This window comes from Barbus barbus (genome assembly GCF_936440315.1).
Source record: "Barbus barbus genome assembly, chromosome: 33".
Classification (NCBI taxonomy): Eukaryota; Metazoa; Chordata; class Actinopteri; order Cypriniformes; family Cyprinidae; genus Barbus; species Barbus barbus.
Window position 1 is genome coordinate 22,934,355 of NC_136761.1, and position 20,471 is coordinate 22,954,825.

Sequence of the window (20,471 nt, forward strand, 5' to 3'; positions counted from 1 at the left end):
AACAAAGAAAGACTTTTGGACATTGGATACTTACATTTCACTGCTGGTTATACTCTGTATAATTGTGTATGTGACGAATAAAAAATCTTGAATCTTGAAAAAGCAGGGAATGTGTTGTATCAGTTATATCCATTACTTCTGCATTCTGAATCTTGCATTTGATGATGACACACACAAACCAGGATGAAGATGAGGGAGCTGACTTTGAGAGAAAAGCAAGCAATTTGGATGCTAAAAGAAAAGAGGAAGTCAATTAGAGCTATAGCAAAAATAAAGGGCATGGAGAAAATCAAGAGATTGGAAACCACCAGCGACACCAGCAACCAACAACGACCTAATCGGTTGAGAAAACAACAGTAGTTGATGACAGACAAATCATAAAAGCTGTGAAAATGAAGCCTAAAAGATGTGTCTGTAAAATCACCAACAACTTCCAGAAAGCTGGGGTGATGCTCTGACAATCTACTGTCCTCAGGAGACTTTGACACAGAATTACAGATGCTACACAGCAAGATGCAAACCTCTGACCAGCACCAAAAATAGAAAGACAAGATTAGAGTTTGCAAAAAAGCACAAAGGTGAGCCAGAAGAGTTTTGGAACTGTGTTTATGGACCAATGAGACAAAGATGAACCTTTATAACCTTTTATAAGTGATGGGAAAGCAAAAATGTGGAGAAAAAAAGGGAACTGCAAATGATCCCAAGCATACAGCCTCATCTGTAAAGCATGGTGGAGGTGGTGTCATGGCATGGGCATGCATGGCTGTCTCTGGAGCAGGCCCTCTCAACTTTACTGATGACTTAATATATGATAACAGTAGCAGAATGAATTTGGAAGGGTACAAAACCATCTTGCCTCAGGACAATGACCCAAAACACACTGCCAGTTCAGTCAAGGAATTTATAAGGGCAAAGAAATGGAAAGTCTTAGATTGGCCAAGGCAATCTCCAGATTTAAATCTGATTGAACATGAATTTCACCAGCTGAAGAGGAGAGTAAAGGCAGAAACTCCCCAAAACAAGCAACAATTGGAATTGGCTGCATTAAAGGCTGGGAAAAGTCTTTCAAAGGATGAGACCAAGAGTATGGTGATGTCTATGGGTCACAGACTCACTGCTGTGATTGTGTGCAAGGGATCTGCAACTAAATAATAGCTTTTAATCTTTTATATCTGCCTTATATCCAACTGTCCAAATACTTATGCTCATATCAATGAGTGCGATGAACTCTATAAGTGCTGTTCTTTTTATTTGGTCAAACATGTATGTGTTGAAACGGCTAATAATAAAATGTGACATTCTGTAGTTTTGTCTCATATTCATCTTTTAATCATATTGGCAAATGTCTTGACTCCACAGTCAACAGAGCAATTTTGTCTTTACTGTTCCAATACTTATGGAGGGCACTGTATGTATATCTGCTAAAAATGAATTGCCAAAAGTGACAAGTACTTAATCATACAGATCGACCCAAACCAATTTCTAATTCATGCTCTATTGTTTGAGCATGTAAAGTGTACCAGCAGTAAGAATGCGAGTCTTTCCATTGCCTCTCATTTCTAGTAATATCAGCCTGCGAGTACCTCCAGTTTCAATATTTAGACACGGCAAAAAAACTTTTCCAAGCAGACGTGCGCCCTATCCTCCCTTCTTTCACTCTACCCTTGCCTCCTCTCTCTCTCTTTCTCGTTCTAGTTTGCTCTCTAATTTTTGTCTGCATTCCACCAGCTTCTCCCAAGCTATAAATATCCAGCCGAATGAAAGGAATAGAGAGAGCAAGAGACCGAAAAAGATGGGAGAGATGAAGGGTGACTTGAGGTGGAGGGGAAAAGAGAGAAAGAAAGTTGCAGGCTGTGGGGGGGTGAGTTTAAATGAAACCAGGTGGGGTCTCTGCCTGTGTGTGTGTGCCTGGTTCTTATGTGTGCATGGAGGGGGGTTGGCTGCATGTGTGTGTGTGTGTGTGAATCTGTATGCTGTTGTTCTGTCGTTGAGCTGGACACATTTGGAATTTTGGAATTTGGGCCGAAGACCAGGAATTTTTATCCTGGGGGGTCAGACGAGGGGGGGGTCTGGGGGCGGAGGATGGCTGTGCAGGGGGGCTGTTTGGGGGTCGGAATGGGCTGTCCCTCTCTCCTCTCTTCCGTCTTTCCCTCCCTTGCATACATTCACAGTCCAGCTGTCCGTCTCCACAGTCACTCTATCAGGCTGAGGAGTGAGGATAGAAGAGAAGACGTGCCACCACTGCACTGAAACAAACTAGAGAGGGATCCACCGGAAGTAAAGAAGAAAAACCACTGCATTCAAGAACACAGCAAGAAGAAAGCCCGGCCTGTGAGTATAGCGCATTTACAAAAGAAAATCTAATATTGAACTGTGATATAATGTCATTGTACTCCAGTAGCTGTTGTTTGTATGGGGTCTTTGGGTCACTGTGGATCTGCTCATCTAACTAAAGCAGACACGTCAGGCTGAATTGAAGTTATGTCACAGACAGTGAAAGCGATAAAGGGCAAACTAAGGAAAATTTCAACTGACCGGTTGGCTCCAAGGCTGCACACGTCACGCTCACTCTCCAGTTCTCTTCCAAACATCCACGACTACAGACAGCACACTAGAGAGAGAACAATCAATCACATTATTCAGCAGATTCCACATCTCCTACCATACGTACTGGGGAAGATCGTATTATCTTATTACATCTGCCAACTTTCCATGCTTATGCATAACATGTTGTTGCGTTTTGTTTTAGTGTTTATTGCTCAACCATCATGATGGTTTTACACATCTCTACACGTCTGAAGTGTTGCAAAACTTTCCAATCTCTTTTCCAACATGTTTCACAACCAGACTTATGCCATTGACTGTACGTTGTTATTTGAGCCCTGTGAGCGTAAAATGGGTGACTTTGTTTAGATAATGTTTCTGTTTTTAAAGACAAAAAGCTGATTCATACAAACTCCCATCTGCTTATATGAGCTGATTTGATGTGAATGACACAGCAGAACGGGAACATTACGCACAGACTCTCAAAGGTTTCTGAGGACACACAAAGGTCTGGGAATTTGTGGCTTGTGAGTTTATACCTAAATCGTTTTGGAAGCACAGGTGTTGTTATAAGAATGAACGCTCGATAAAATGTGACATCCAAACAGGGAATGCTTTACTGTATACTTACACAGGCCACTGCTGTTACGTCACGTTTGTTTATGTGTTCTGCTAATTACTTGTGTTAGATGTTTTATTTTTTATGGCTGGATGCTGACTTGAGCATTCATAAAAAAGCAGAGAGTGTGACAGGGAGTCAAGTAAATCAGACTGGGGCCCTCTGTTGTAGCCACATTAATTTTTTATTTTTGGTATTTGGGAATATTTATTTGTCTTCTCTGCGCTGCTAAAGTAAGCAACGTGGAAGTAGCGAGCATCATTGATGGCCACCAAGGATCTTGTCTAGAACTTTTATAATATATGCACTAGCATTCAAAATTCTATTCAGGAAGGATGCATTAAATTGATCAAAAGTTATGTTACAAAAAGATTTATTTTTCAAATAAATGATGTTCATTTTGAATGTTATATTCATCAAAAATCCTGAAAAATGTATCATGCTTTTCAAAAACATTAATTTAAAACGTTTTAAATTTTGACAATGATAAGAAACATTTCTTGAGCAGTAAATCAGTATATTAGAATGATTTCTGATGAATCATGCGACACTGAAAACTGGAGTAATGATGCTGAAAATTCAGCTTTGCATCACAGAAATAAATTACGTTTAAATTACATAAAATAGAAAACCTACTTGTAATAATAATTGTTTCTTAATTGTTCAAATAAATGCAGCCTTGGTGCATACAAGTAAGAGACTTTCGAACAGTTAGTGTACTTGTTTCTAGTTGTTGTAAAACAATCTTTGAATATAATTTTCAGTGTCTGTATAATACTGTAGCCAAAATACACACCATTGAGTCACTTGAAAACTTCAGTAACTGCTGCTGATGTAAACAGTAAAGTTAATGTGATAAACTACATTTATGGACACTTGTTGAAATAGAGGAGAACTGAATTTGTACATCCCCTAAAAATTACCTTAAGCCCGTTAAGTTAAGAATAACTTCAAAATTAGCCAAGAAATGTGAGATTTTCTTAGTAACAGCCTCTCATTTATTTGTAGATGCCACTTTGTTGATATTTTAGTCACACTTTAGTTCGGGAACCAATTTTCACTATTAACTAACTACAACTTTTGCCTCAGTTGACTCATAATTTGCTGCTTATTAACAGTTCGTATTAAGGGATCTAAAATATGCAGAACAAGCCATTAATATAGTAATAAACAGCCAATATGCTAGTTATATGCATACTAATAAGCAGCTGTTTAATAGTGAGAATTGGTCTCTAAACTTAAGTGTTACTGATAGGTTGTATCTAATGCTGACATTCATACATTTTAAATGATGGCTTAAGTGTCCATTTCAACCACAGTGAATACATGTGTCTATGCCGTCGTTTTTACCAGTACAGCCATGGGGGTCCTCACATAAAACCCCACTTAAGTTTGCACAGGTGGGAGGAGAGGAGGTTGTATTCATAAAATTATAAGTGCACTGACCAGCAAAGTTTAAACCTGGAGCCCCTGCCTGAGTGCTTTGCCCACCATGAGTTTAATGCCCAGCTGAGCACACGGAGTTAACCGTAGACATGACACTGGACTAGTGTGAGCGTGTTTATAAGAGTGAAGGCGAGGTAGGAGGAGAGCGTTTGTCATTACATGTGTGTGGTCTGCCCATGAAGTTCATGTCTTTATACTTGTGTTATTTGCGGTCATATAATCATTGCAGGCTTTACAAAAGTCACGGGAATACCAGACAACCAAATGTTAAGCAAAGATGCCTATTCTCATCTGAAGTGCCCCACATTTCTTCATTTTGCTTCATAGGTAGCTATCTGATGATGACACATCTACAGAAAAAAAAAAGTAGAACAGAAAGTAAGACTTATACAAGGGCATTCTGGGTAACCACAGTTGACCATTCCGGTGAACCTTGGGGGGGTTTTCCTAGGAATGTGATCCTGTGGGAAACACAGCGAGTGTCCGGCTGACCGTTATTCAGAGCACTGCCCACATCCTCTCCGCTGGCATTCCAGAAGGTCAAGTGCCACTCAGACATGATGGCAGACGATATTACCCACGCCTCCACACTGCCCACACTCCGGCCAAGCAACTGGACCGTGCTCTCGCTGGCCTCGAGTTTGTTTATGATGGTTGATTTCAGGTTTTTCCCAGTCCTGTGCAACACCACAGGGACAGCCTGCTTTGAGATTTTGCGGGTCGCTATTTAAACCATAAGTAGCACGTAGGTTAGTCAGTAGGAGCGGGTAAATCACACAGATGAGAGATTTGCGAGCATGTTTGTTTTGTTGCAGCGTTTCAGTGTGTTTGCATGTGAAGTCGCAAGTGGTTCTTGTACGGCAGCTACTGTAAGTGGCTTGAATCATTTCATGTGGTTTGGGAGAAAAAGCGCAACAATTCTATCTGGAGGCTGATGCAGCGGGGATAGAATGTGCAGATTTGCACGTCACCCTGCGGTTTGCTGTTTGTCGCACTGAGTCAACATGACAATACTTTTCAACTGGACTCCCTGAACTCTGCGTTTTCAGAAAAGAGCTACTGTTGGGCTCTGTGTCATGTTGGAGCAGCTTTTGTGTTTCCAATGCCTGTGTTTGTGTGCACACTCTACATAAATGTCAATGTATGTGTGTACTGACAGAAAAGAAGGCCAGGAAAATAGAATTGCATTTAATAGGTCTGTGTGAAACTTTGACATTAGCGAAAAGCCAGAAATGTTTTGTATAAATGACAGTTAATATTTAATAATTAGTTAATAATTGCTCTATGAATGAAGAAAGGAGCTATTGAAACTAACAAAAAAGTACTTGACACTTTATTGTTGTAATTCTTTCCAAAAATTGTCTTGCATCTCACAGTGTGCCTCACATCGATTCACTTTCACAACAACTAAACAAACAATTATACAATAAACACACCTTAATACAAAAAAAGCCAACAGTATCAATACATAAACACATGGCTACAATGCATTAGTATAGGGAGTCCTTTCTATTTTCTAGAGCCCAGAGGCCTACTTAGAACCCCAATTCTGATTTATTCATTTGAAATGAATGAATAATTAACAATAATAGGTCTATATTTATAAATAAACGCCCTTGATAAATAAATTCTGTAAAATGACATGGTGGATCATTGTTAGTTCATTATACTGAATATATTAACAAACATCAACAAATTGAACCTTATTGTGAGTTATAAGTGTTATGTTACCATTTATTTTATTTTCAGCACATGTACCATTGCTATTGGTACTCTGAAGTACCTTGGAGTAGGCTACTGTATAAATATCCTTTTACATTTTACTTACATTTATGCATTTAGCAAATGCTTGTATCCAAAGGGACTTTAAGGAACAATTATTTTGCCAAATATCAGTATCAATATTTGTAATATACAGTGACAGATGTATTAGGTAACTAGATTAGGGTATCATGGTATATAAGTTCAAAGAAAGTTCCAACAGTGCTTTTGAGAACAGGTAAAGAGCCTAATTAGAAGTCTTATTCTCTCTGTTTATCTCACACTGCATACCATAATGCAAGTATCATAAAAAAAAATGAGTGATTCTAAAAGCATTAGTCTTGTTTTCAGTACTATTCAAGTCTGAGTTTATGTCTAAGTCTTTTTGATTTTGTTGCAATTTTAATTACCAGACCCCCACTGTGCAATAAACCACAGACATCTGTTTTGACTTTTAGTTATGACTAATACAGTGGGATCACTTATATGAGTTCAAACAGTAATACGTAAAGACCTCTCAAACTGTTTGTTTCTCATCCACAGATTCCTCAGTGTAACTTCATCGCAGCATCATCTAATCCACACCAACGACTCAACCAGCGAATGTGTGTATGTGTGTGTGTGTGTGAGAGAGCGCATGTCTGTCTGATTGTTTCTCTTTAGTCAACGCTCTTGGAGGTGTTTTTGTGCCTGTGCTCATCAGAGCGCGTAGAAGGTGTGTGTGAGGATGCGGCCCGGTTGTGTTTTGGTTTTTCGTATGTGCATCTCTGTGTTTCTCCACCGCGCTATTTCACAGCCACCCACAGAAACTGACACCTACACGGTAAGGAGGAACGAAACCTCCCCCGTCTCTATCCCTCCCTTTTCTCGCTTTAAATACATTTTCATAATGTATGTTACACTATTGTATCTTTATATCTTATATTCACATACAATGTGTAATTATGCGATATAGATATAGTTTAATATCCCTGTAAATTTGCTACTTTGATTCATGTTTTTTCCCCTATAGGAATGTACAGATGGATATCAGTGGGATCCACAGACTCAACACTGCAAAGGTAAAACAAAGCATCCAATTAAAAGGGTCCTTATACAGAGTTCAACACTATCTAATACACTGACCAGGATATCTGTATATAAGTTCACTTTACTTTAAAACAAAATCAAACGAACACAGACAATAGTTAAATCACATAGACAAGGAGTTTTGGATAAGTATATATGTGTGACCCTGGACCACAAAACCAGTCTTAAGTCGCTGGGGTATATTTGTAGCAATAGCCAAAAATACATTGTACAGGTCAAAATGATTGATTTCTCTTTTATGCCAAAAATCATTAGAATATTAAGTAAAGGCCATGTTCCATGAAGATATTTTATAAACTTCCTATATACCGTAAATATATCAAAACTTAATTTTTTAATAAGTAAAATGCATTGCTAAGAACTTCATTTGGACAACTTTTAAGGCGATTTTCTCAATATTTAGATTTTTTTGCACCCTCAGATTCCAGATTTTCAAATAGTTGTATCTCAGCCTAATATTGTCCTATCCTAACAAACCATTCATCAATGGAAAGCTTATTTATTTATTCAGCTTTCATGTGATGTATAAATTACAGACCCTTATGACTGGTTGTGTGGTCCATAGTCACACACACACACACACACACACACACACACGTTGGTTTTTGTGGTTTATGGGGACTCTCCATAGGCGTAATGGTTTTTATACTGAACAAACTGTGTGTGCTATTGCCCTACACCAACCCTACACCTAAACTTAGCCCTCACAGGATACTTTGTGCATTTTTAGATTTTCAAAAAAACACCATTTAGTATATTTAAGCCTTTTGAATTACGGGGACATAGGCAGTGTCCTCATAAACCACCTTTATATTGTAATACCTCTGTCATACCCATGTCATTATACAAATTTGGGTCCTCATAAACCACATAAATATGCACACACACACACACAATATACTTAATGTATAATTAAAAGTGTAAAAAATAAATATGTAAAAAATGTCAGTAAGATTTTTTTTTAAAGAAATTTATATTTTATTCCGCAAGAACACATTCTATTGATCAGAAATGACAGTAAAGACATTTGCAATGTTATAAAACATTCTTATTTCAAATCAATTCTGTTATTTTGAACTTTCTATTCATGAAAGAATCTTGAAAAAAAGTATCCATATAAAAGCTTCCATATATACATAATCAAAATTATATTTCACAATATTAATGTTTTTGCTGTATTTTTGATACCTTTGAGAGCATAAAAGAAAAGTGTTTTAGTGTAGTCTACAGTAATGTTTAATATTATATATTTAAAGGAACAATTTGCCATACTGAAACCTCAGTATTAAACGACCGTTGCAATGCTAGTGTATAATTTATGTATGTGTCTTGTAACTGTTATCATATAGTGTGCTTTTTACCCACAAACACCGGTTTATTCTGCATGGAATGTGTGTCTGCAGATATAAATGAATGTGAAACAATCCCAGAGGCCTGTAAGGGAGAGATGAAGTGCTTTAACCACTATGGGGGCTACTTGTGCCTTCCTCGCTCAGCCTCGGTCATCCCTGCCCCTGAACCACCCAACCAGATCCATCCCAGCCTGGAGAACACGGCCAGCGAGCCATTCAACCGGTGCCCTCCAGGTTTTGAGCCCCAGGGAGACAGCTGCGTGGGTGAGTGTGTGAAAACAAACATGTTTGCAGAACAGGTGTCAGACGGCCTGCAAGTTTGCAGGAATCAGCGTTGTAAACAGTAGCATGCCATTATACAAAATCACCGAGTCATGTCATGTGTGTCCGGATCAAAATGAAAATGAAAATCAGTTGTATCAGTGAACAGGATGGTGAAAGGGGGATTATTGCATGCAGTGTTTTAGTGTTGACTGTTAGCGCTTGAATGACTCAGACAGAAACAGGTGGTCAGGGGAAATGATCAGCTAGTGTTTGTGCTCAGACAACTGTGGGAGTCACGCTGAAGTCTTGGCAGGGGGCCGGTCTGCAGGGGGTCGAAGAATTTACTAAGACTGAGGCATCCCAGCTGTCATCTACCGTCAAGAGGAAACGAATAGAGATAACGTTACTCAAGACTGCTATGTAGACACAGCTTTCACTTCCCATGGGCTGTGAACCAATAAATGCGGCAATAACTACATTCCACAGTTATGGCAGCTCCTGTGCCAAAACTGAGAAGACAAAGAAAGATAAAAACCGAACCAGAACCACAATAAATTTCCATGATTCTGTCTCACAAAAACAGATGTGGATGAGTGTGAACAGGACAGTCACGACTGCCAGCCCAGTCAGCAGTGTTTCAATACAGAAGGCTCCTTCTCCTGCCAGTGTCCAGATGGGTATCGTAAAGTGGGCACAGAATGCATTGGTGAGAAATGAAAATTCCTGTCTAATATTGTAGCAAAACCACAACATATTTCATCTCTCCAAAAAACAAAATCACAAAGATGGATTTTTATTTATACTCATTTATTTATACTCCGGTCGTTCCAAGCCTTCCCTTTTGAAAAAGTGCGCTTAAAGGGGTAGTTCACCCAAAAATGAACATTCTGTCATCATTTACTAAGCCCCAAAGTTGTTTTTAACCTATGAGTTTTTTTCCTGCTGAATACAAAAGCTGATATTTTGAATAATGTGTGTATCCAAACAGTCATGCATTGACTTCCATAGTATTTTTTTCCAATACTATAGAAATTGGTGTGGTCCACCAACTGCTTGGTTATCCATATTCTTAAAAATATCTTGAAGCTGGTTCATTTACATGTAAATATGTTGAAACCAAGATGCATCTCACCAGGGTTGAGGTCATGAAGGTGTAAATGTTGACAGACTTTCATTTTGGGTGAACTAAAGACTGGCTTGGGTACAATTTCAATTAATGTTTGCAGGTAAAGTTAACTCCAGTACCTGCAAAGATGACAAGAGCCTATATTATCTTTAAAGGGATAGTTCACCCAAAAATGAAAATTGTCATTAATTACACACCCTCATGTTGTTCCAAAACCGTATGACCTTCGTTCATCTTCAGAACACAAATTAAGATATTTTCGATGAAATCCATGAGTTTTCTGACCCTCCATAGAAAGCAATGTAACTGAAATGTTCCCAGACCCAGAAACATAGAAAGGACATTGGTAAACCAGTCCATGTGCCATCAGTGGTTCAACAATTTTATGAAGCTACGAGAATACTTTTTGTGCACAAAGAAAACAAAAGTAATGACTTTATTCAACAATTCTTCTCCAAATCACATCTTCTGGCATTATCGAGAGTACCTCTGCACATAAACACACATGCGCTGAGCCTTGTTTATGTGTTCTTTTTATCTTTTCTTTAATATTTCCTTGTCTAGCTTGTACATATTCGAACAATGCTTGAAACTTGGTATTACGAGCACTTCCTGTGTCTATTTGCCTCTGTAAGAAGAATCGCTTGATGTATTCCCCAATTGTAAGTCGCTTTGGATAAAACTGTCTGCTAAATGAATAAATGTAAATGTGCAGAGGAAAGCAATGCGCATGCGTCGAGGTTCTCTCCGGAAAGCATGATTTAGAGGAGAAGAACTGTTGAATAAAGTCGTTACTTTTGTTTTCTTTGAGTACAAAAAGTAGTTTCTTAGCTTCGTAAAATTACAGTTGAACCACTAATGTCACATGTTGCATTTTATCGATGTCCTTACTACCTTTCTGTGCTTTGACCATGGTAGGACCTTTGTCTATGGAGAGTCAGAAAGCTCTCGGATTTCATCAAAAATCTTAATTTGTGTTCTGAAGAGAGATCTTACGGGTTTGGAACGACATGAGGGTGAGTAATTAATGACAGGATTTAAATTTTTGGGTGAAGTATGCCTTTAAATATGATATTTTATCTCATATTGTTATATATTTTACATTATATTACATATTTTAATTATGTTAATTATAATTTAGAAATATTATCTTAATATTAATAATATAATAAATATCTATAAATAATATTGGTAAACACTTTTGAAACAAGTTGTTGCCAGGGTTAAGTTCCAGAGAGAATTCCATTTTATGAGTATATTGTGCCTTAAATTATATTAAATGGCGAGATCATCTATCATTGTCTCTTCAGTCATACCAATGAGGAATAAAATTGATTTATATCTAATTTGATGTTTTAATACTTTTCAGACATTGACGAGTGCCGGTACCGCTACTGTCAACATCGTTGTGTTAATGTCCCTGGCTCATTCTCCTGCCAGTGTGAGCCTGGTTTCCAGCTGGCTGGCAACAATCGCTCCTGTATTGGTAAGCCAACCCACACGCTCACTCCCACGCCCCGTTTTGCCATACCCTGAGTCATAGGCCAACCCACCCCACACACACACACACACACAAGCACTTGGAATCCAAACCCACGTACTTACACAACTCCATCCTACACCTCATTTTCTTTGAGTAAAAGCCAAAATATAAACCAGTAAAAGAGCACTTTGTGCATGGTGGAAAATAAGAAATGGAGACATTAAAGTCAGTGTGAATTGCTGTTTGCAGCACATTTAGCTTTTGTAATTGGATGCATTTCCAAGTGAAATAAGATATTCAATATGAAAAATAAAATAGGACAGGACATGATTTTATCCATCAGGAACCGATTGGATCATGAAAAGCTAGTGCTGCAGTATGCATGAGAATGGAGTCGAGATGAATTCCAATTTGCTAAAACATTGTCAAAATAGCTTGTTTTTGTAATATTGATTAAAGGAATAGTTCATCCTAAAATTAAAATATGCTGAAAATTTACTCAATACAGGTCAAGATATAGATGAGTTTGTTTCTTCATCACAACAGATTTAGAGAAATTTAGCAAATTGAGCGTCACTTGCTCACCAACTCCTTTAAATTCAATGGATGCCATCAGAATGAGAGTCCAAACAGCTGATAAAAACTTCACAATAATCCACAAGTAATCCATAAGACTACAGTCCATCAGTTAATGTCTTATGAAGTGAAAAGCTGTCCATCCATCATTAAGACATATTTAAATTCAAACTGTTGCTTCTGACTGAAATACCTTTAAAATGCCTTTGATGGACTGATGAAGCGATGTAATGCATTTTTGGGTAAACTATTCCTTTAAGTCTTTTAATTTCAGTTAATTAGGATGATATTTTTCTGTAGATTGTCATGCACTGATGAATTGTACACAGTAATACCAGGAATGTGCATTTTGACTCACTGGGTGCACTAAAATTAAACAGCACGCTTCCTTCCTTTAGTTTAGGGTATCCCTAAAACAAAAGATTTTTGATTTTTAAGTGGCCACAAAATTATTAGACATTGATTTATGCCAACAAAAATAGCCATTCCAGCTCAGAAAATATCTATTTTACATAATTATTTACATAATAATCCTTCACATTTTGCCTTATGCTTAGTGTTTTGATGTACAATCCTGTCTGCTTGGTCATTCTGTTGCGCTCAGATGTTGATGAGTGTGGCATGGGGGCCCCCTGCAGTCAGAGGTGTTATAACACGTACGGGACGTTCCTGTGTCGTTGTGAGCAGGGTTATGAGCTGGGGCCAGATGGCTTTGCCTGCAATGGTAAGCTGAGAGCAAATACAAACAAATGTGAAAAACTAAAGTAAATACACATATTTGTGAAAAATGTTTATGCATCTTACAACTGGAGCAACCGATCATATTCATTCTGTCCTCAGACATAGACGAGTGCAGCTACTCCAGTTACCTGTGCCAGTATCAGTGTGTTAATGAGCATGGCAAATTCTCCTGTGTCTGTCCTGAAGGATATCAGCTCCTGGGCACGCGCCTCTGCCAAGGTTCACCTTAATTTAACACTCTCTCACTGCAAAAATCTGCTTCCCAAATTCACTAATAGGACAAACAAGAAACATTCTTTTTTTTTTTTTAAATCTAGACATAAATGAATGTGAGACAGGAGCTCATCAATGCTCTGATGGACAGACTTGTGTGAACATTCATGGAGGTCACGAATGTGTTAACAACAAAAGCTGTCAGGAACCCTACGTGCAAGTGTCAGAGTAAGTAAACAATTTGAAAATACCACAAGAAGCACTTGCAGGCCATTCAGTTCACACACAGTTATGCATCAGATCTTCTGAGATATTTTTCTCTCCATTAATTGTCTATTCTTCATCAGTAGAGCCTGTTGAGACATACCTGACATGGTTTATTTATTTTTCCATATCTGAGGCCAGTTCTTCAGTCTGTGCCTCTGAGCACGTCTCAACAGAATCTGCCGTTCCACAAGCTTTAAATGAATAACAGGTGGTCAGGCATTTCTGAAGAAATATCTGGCTAGATGGATGGCATCCAAAATTTTAAGCCAATTTGCTGAACATATGGTACACATATTTGTATAATTTGGTACAGTTGTGGCTAACATAGTTATTAGTCATGCAAAAACCTGACCTGGTGGATACTATTAATGTTATGTATCAGTTTAATTCAAATAAGTTTACTGCAATTCTGTTTAAGCCATGTAAAATGTTACTGGTTCAGTTCATTCTAAATCAGTCCAGTCCTGTAAAAGTGTATTGATTCCTTTCAGTGTAGGTCAGTTCAAATCTATTCAGTTCACTTAGGTTAAGTCCTGAAAAACTGAGCTGAAATCTGTCCTAACTGATATACTTTACTCTCTTTATTCAGTCGCTGTACGTGTCCTGTCACAAAGCCTGACTGTCGAGACTTGCCCTACTCCGTTGTGCATCGCTACATGAGCATCACGTCAGAGCGCTCCGTCCCCTCAGATATCTTTCAGATCCAGGCCACCAGCGTCTTACCTGGAGCTTACAACACCTTCCGCATCCGCTCTGGAGATGACAACGGAGACTTTTACATCAGGGTACTTTAAAAATGATTGGATTTACTGCATAACTTAATCTGTTGTATATTCTTATTATACTGAAAACTGAAGTACAGTAGTTTTTGCAATTGTGTCTTGTCTTCCAGTACACCCTCAAAATAAGCTAATTTCATATCTTTAATACAGTTTATTTTTTCTTACCCCATTGGCAAAATATAATCTTCAATATATACACTACAGTTGAAAGGTGTGGGGTCAGTAAGTTAAAAAAATAAATTAATTAATACTTTTCAGCAAGGATGCATTAAATTGATAAAAACAAAAAGTGACATTATTTAAAGAAAGTTCAAAGGAATCCAGAAAAATAAATAAATAAAAACAACATTTCACAAAACTATTAAGCAGCACAACGTTTTTCAACAAAATAATGTTTCTTAAGCAAATCAGCATATTAGAATAATTTCTGAAGGATCATGTGACACTGAAGACTGGAGTAATGATGCTGAAAATTCAGCTTTGCATCACAGGAATAAATTACTTTTTTAAAATATCTGAAAATACAAAATAGTTATTTAAATTGTAATAATATTTCACAATTTGACTGTTTTTACTGTATTTTTGATCAAATAAATGCAGCCTTGGTATTTCTAAAAATGTTACCGACCCCAAACTTTTAACAAGTAGTGTATGTTTAATCCCTTTGATTCCTGCCATTAGTCTAGTACATTTCTCACAGAGCCAAATTTTGAATCGTGTGACTGTCATATCTGTTTCCTCAGCAAATCAACAACATCAGCGCCATGCTCGTTCTCGCCCGTGCTGTGAATGGCCCCAGAGAGTACGTGCTGGATCTGGAGATGCTTTCTGTGAACCCGCTCGTGAGCTACCACACCAGTTCTGTCCTGCGCTTGACCGTCTACGTTGGGCCTCATGCCTTTTAGCTAAGAGAGATGTAGAGATGCCCAGAGAGGGAAAAAGGGGGTGGAAGAGTGAGTGGAAGCACTGATTGATTCATCCAACAAGGAGGGCTTATGAGCTGAATATGTCTGGCAGCTGACAGACATCATTTCCAAGATTGTATAAAAGTCATTTTTCACGAGAGATGTACCAACTTATACAACCTCTACATCATTAATAATAAAAAGGCTATTAGAGACAGGCACTATAGTTTAAGGACAAGATGTCGACCCACTATATTGTGTCATATGGAAAATGGCAAAATTACTAGCTGCACTATGACTCCAAACCTGCTGTACAACCAATGTAAACTGTCTTTTGTCATTTCTAAAAATAGCCTCTTTCTCAGGATGAGGGCTGCAGCTCTGCAGACTCCTTCCACTGGTTCGCTCTTCCAGTTCAGAAGTCAGCAATAATAATTAATCCCTCCTATTCAAATAAATGTAGCAATAACAATATCAAGGCTGTAAAAAGTATCTCTGTATGTTCTTAGTGTCAAAAGCCTCTTAATTTTCCACTATGTATAATCCATCTCTGAGTTCAGTATTGTTTTTATTTGTTGTTGTTATTCAGTAACCACTCAGTCATTCCAAACCTCTACCCCACCACCCCCATCAAAAATGCTCATGTTACTTTGTGTAGTTTTTTTTTTTATACCACGCTGCCGTTGTTGTATTTTGATCCTGGATTTATTACTGTAATAAATATGATAAGACCATAAAATTCTGGCTCCAGTCCTCCATATGTTTGCCTTCTCGCTGGGATGTTTTCTTGGCATTTCTCTGCTATTCATTCTCTTCCGCCTAATGGAAAGTCTCGCTCATTTGCCCTGCTTAACCCTTCCACCCACCCTTGCGACCTCTTGACTCATCTAACCACGGGATAGACTGGAACCCTACTGAGCAGCTGTCCGCCTCTCTGCAGCCTCATTAGCACAAGCCTGAGAAGAAGAAGAACTGATTTAGAGAGCCGATAACATTGTTTATTCAGTATAATCTACAGCCTCTTGTCTGAGTCATTTATGGACAATATTTAAGGTGCAAGACAGTGACATTTTATTTAGTAAAGTAGCACACGCTATTCCAAATCTCAGTCTTTTCTGATCAATACTATGTCTCAGATGCAGGTTAATAGAGCTTTCTGGATCTAAACCGTGTAAAGTACTGGCAGCAAGAGGGCTATTTCTGAAAACTTCTCTGAATGGAATTGCAGAGGCCTGAATCATAATGGAGTTATTGGACTTGAGCCTAATGGGGTAATGATGTCACAAGGCTTATAGTACAGGAAGTACTCTTTTTCATATTCTATTTTGCAAAAATAAAAGTTAAGTTAAAATGCATTTTTTTTATTAATGTTAAATGATATAATGCATTTTAATTAAAAATGGTCATCTTTTAAAAGAAATTGTCCTTTTAGTAGACACATAATAATTACATAATTTTAATTAGAATTATATAATATCTGAATTAAAATGGTCTTGTTTTGACAGAAATTGTCCCTTTATTTCAAAAGTTGTCAAATGGTATTATAGATCAGAATTAATGATACTGTATATTATTGTACATTATTGTATTGTATTGTACATCCATTCATTCATTCTCCAAACTGCTTATGCTATATGAAATATATAATATTCACTAATTAGTATAGGGCTTATATTATACTATATATTAAATCATGTTGATATACACAGCAAATTTGACTTCTCTGAACCAAAATGATTACTTTTATTTTAAAATTGTTCAAATATACAGATTAACGCTGTATGGACTGACCTGGACAACAAAATAAATAAACCCAGATCATTTCATGATCAGATAAGATAACCAAGATACATTAGGACTATCTGCAGCCATACATAAATGCATTTCTAGAACCTTCCACCAACAGCATCACTGCTTCCGTTTGTTCTTTAGCAGCTTTTCAGGAGTGACCACTTGCACAGATCAATCAGAGCCGAAAAAAGCAACGGGAAAATACCCACTTTCACGTTTCATTGTCCCCAGCACTGCTCGCCCATCCCACTGCCTTCTCCAGTTCTCTGTGCCAACAAACACACACTGTTCTACCCTCTCTGAAACAACCCAATGATGACTCATTCCCTGCAATGTCTTGCATAATCACAGGTCTGGAAACTGACTCTGATCTGCCACATGGGGGCAGTGCAGCACACCGAGTCCAAGGCCCAAAATAGACACAACTTGAAGTGATGGAATCTTGCAGCTGGTTTTGTAACCTAATTGTCCAGTGAACTAGATTCTTTACCTTCTTCCTGTGAACTGAGAGGCTACATGTTCCCGGGCTAGACTGTACAACGGTGAACAGCATCTTATAAACCATTCAGTCGTTCACACACACACACACACACACACACACACACACACACACACATACACACCTGAGAATCAAGGTGAGTAATACGATGGGCACATTCATTGGTAAACGCACACGGACACAGATGGCACCAGCAGGTTGTTTCGATCATTACCTCATAGCAGAGATCATGATAGAGATGAGTTCTTTAGGAAGTGGGTGACGGGGATGTATGTGGGTGAGAACGTGGCATTCTCGTGCCGTTTCCTGCTGGACGGCAGACAAACGGTGAACCCAACTGTGAGCCAAACGCAGGAGCGAGATGTGCTGTACCCACCCAGCAGGCACAGAGAGAGAGGAGGGCTGATAAGCTGTGCCAATATGCCTCCGCATGTGGAGGTGTCCTTGAGAAAAGGCGTGTGTGTATGCATCAACCCATGAGCTTGTGAAAATGCTTTATACAGAGACTTGTGTCACGGTCTCCTATGGAGTGGAGGGGACACTCCACGGTTCATGCCAAATGTGACCTCATTTATGGGTCAGGAAGAGGTGAGTGGGTGGAGTGGGAATGGACCGGATGTCCCAGGACTGAACAATCCTTTTGCTCAAATGCCCTTTCGGATCATCTACTGTATTTAGAATAATGTGAATTTTGCTAACTTTAGAAGTGTCCATAGCCAGCAGTCAGTTCAAATGTTCTAAGAACGTTTTGCTAACGTTCTCATCAAGTTATGAAAGCGGTTTCAGAATGTTCAAATGTTCCATTTTTTAAACGTTGGAATATTACAAACATTCTAGGAATGTTAATTTTAAATGTTCTCTGAACCATTTGAAACAAATAGTAACGTTTAAAAAAAAAAAAAAAACCCAATAACATTAGACTAACGTCCAACTAAACTGTTTCACAAAAGAAAAACATTCCATTAACAATGTATACATTTTTGTGTCTATAATGTTACATGAAACAACATTCTGAGAAAATTCCCTGTTCGCCGATGCCAAATGTGGTTGTCATTCAACCAAAAACAAAATGGTTTTTCAAAATGGCATCTTTCTGCATTCGGTTCTGCAATTCTGTATTAATTCATCACTTTCTTGCTGGGAAGATGATTCTCAATGCTCTGTCTGCAATCTCTCATTTTGTACTCGCCACAATGAAACTGTGTGGCAAAAAGTGTGGGCAACTCCAAAAAAAAACCTGCTGATCTGATTATTTCTTTGCACAGCCAGGAACGAATGCGTTTTTATAGCCAGGAACGAGAGAGTTTTTCCCTCATGCCTGAGTGCGCACATTAATTGAGACACAGGACCCCTCAGGAAATTCCCCACAAACACGGCTGCTGTCAGTCATTAAGACAGAACCACCATTTACCTGGATATCCATGGTTATTTTTGAATGAAAAGAGGAAACACTATTGCCCTCCGCCTCCTTTTTCAAACACATTAGGCTATTACAAAACAAGCACTCACCATCCATGACATCCGCTGCATTAACCACAAACAACAGAGAAGTATTCATGATATCTATATTTGCTAAGCATGTGTGGGGAGGCGGTGGGCAAAGCAAACAGAATTTTACATGAAGCCCTAAATATAAACACCAAATAAACATTCCAGTCTTCCAGATAACAATTGAGTTTAAACTAGTTGGAGCTGGTTTAGATGGTTGACCATCCACCATGTCTCAAAAAAAATAAAAAAATAAAAAAAATAAAAATAATTTTACACACCATTTTAAAGGAACAGTTCACCCAAAAATCAAAACTGTATCATTGCCTCACCTGCCAGATGGCTCTTTATTAGCATCTATGGTTCCATGAAGAACATCCATGGAACCTTGCTTTGCACAAATAGGATCTTAGAGGAAAAAGGTTATTTAGAATGGTTCTTTTCATTAATTAAAATTTTAATTGTTCACTGAATGGTTCTTTGGGAAACCAAAAATGGTTCTTCCGTGGCATTGATTTAAAAACAAAACAAAACCCTGTTTTCATTTATTTTGATGTTTTTGTCCAAAAATTAAAGTTAACGAGGAACAAAACACTGGACCCCATTGACTTTTATTGTATGGACACTAAAAAACATTTTAGAATATCATCTTTTGTGTCATACAGGTTTGAATATAAGACATAAGAATGAGTTAATTATAACAATTTTCATTTTTGGCTAAACTCTCCCTATATGACAGCATAACTAGTTTGTATCTGGTTTATTGATGTTCACCAATTAAAAACCAGCTATCATGTCTCAAAGAACATCAACACAGCCAACAGTCGATTTCCCAGCAGGGTTGTCTAATAAAGCTGATATGAGATCAGAAATCGCCTTTATAAACAAAGGTGTCAATTGTAATGTTTTGTGACCCTCGACGGACCGTTAGCAGGGTCCGTGTGGAGAATAACCTGCCCAAATGGGTGATTGGGTTTACAGAGTTGCTCCATTAGCGTGTCTCATTAGCTCCAGTCCACCGCATCGTGAATAATGGAGGATCTCCATAGAAGAGCAGAAAGGGGGCTCTTTCACAGATGGAGAGTGAAAAGGGACACATGTTGGTCACTGATAATTGGGCCATTTGTTTAAGGGAATTAAATTGACCTCTGAATATTACCGACGCTCCTTGATTAGGGCCTCGTTTGAGCTGGAGTGACTCTGATAACAAGAGTCATCTACCTCATCTGCCACTGATTGGCTATTCAGATGAATCTAACGAGGAGGGCTAATTACATTATATGGCTCACAAACTGGGAACTAGAATCAGGATTGACAGGTAATTTCAAATAAGACGTTATAATGAATATCTGGTCCTTTATATGCTTTCACCTCTATTATAAAGCCTTAAAATATAGGTTTAATATTCAGAATTTAGTGATAAATTAATTTCATAATCTCACCATTGTAATGCATTGAATACGAGGAGCCATCTTTAAACTACATACTCATGGTGGTCAGTGAAAGATACCACTACAACCCACCC

The 20,471-nt window shown here is 38.1% G+C and overlaps 1 protein-coding gene across 2 annotated transcripts; it reads left to right on the plus strand.

Moving 5' to 3' along the window:
• The first annotated feature begins 1,769 nt into the window (after window positions 1–1,769).
• On the plus strand, window positions 1,770–15,903 carry efemp2a (EGF containing fibulin extracellular matrix protein 2a). Of its 2 annotated transcripts, XM_079391113.1 has the most exons (12): window positions 1,770–1,861; window positions 2,193–2,331; window positions 6,914–7,193; window positions 7,383–7,431; window positions 8,863–9,075; window positions 9,659–9,781; window positions 11,571–11,687; window positions 12,865–12,984; window positions 13,101–13,220; window positions 13,319–13,442; window positions 14,071–14,266; window positions 15,007–15,903. In XM_079391113.1, the coding sequence occupies exons 3-12, from the start codon at window positions 7,098–7,100 to the stop codon at window positions 15,166–15,168; spliced, it is 1,320 nt and encodes a 439-aa protein (XP_079247239.1). In that variant the 5' UTR covers window positions 1,770–1,861; window positions 2,193–2,331; window positions 6,914–7,097; the 3' UTR covers window positions 15,169–15,903. The 2 variants fall into 2 exon arrangements, with proteins under 2 accessions (XP_079247239.1, XP_079247238.1); XM_079391112.1 differs by lacking the exon at window positions 1,770–1,861 and having other exon boundaries at window positions 1,943–2,331.
• The last annotated feature ends 4,568 nt before the right edge of the window (window positions 15,904–20,471 follow it).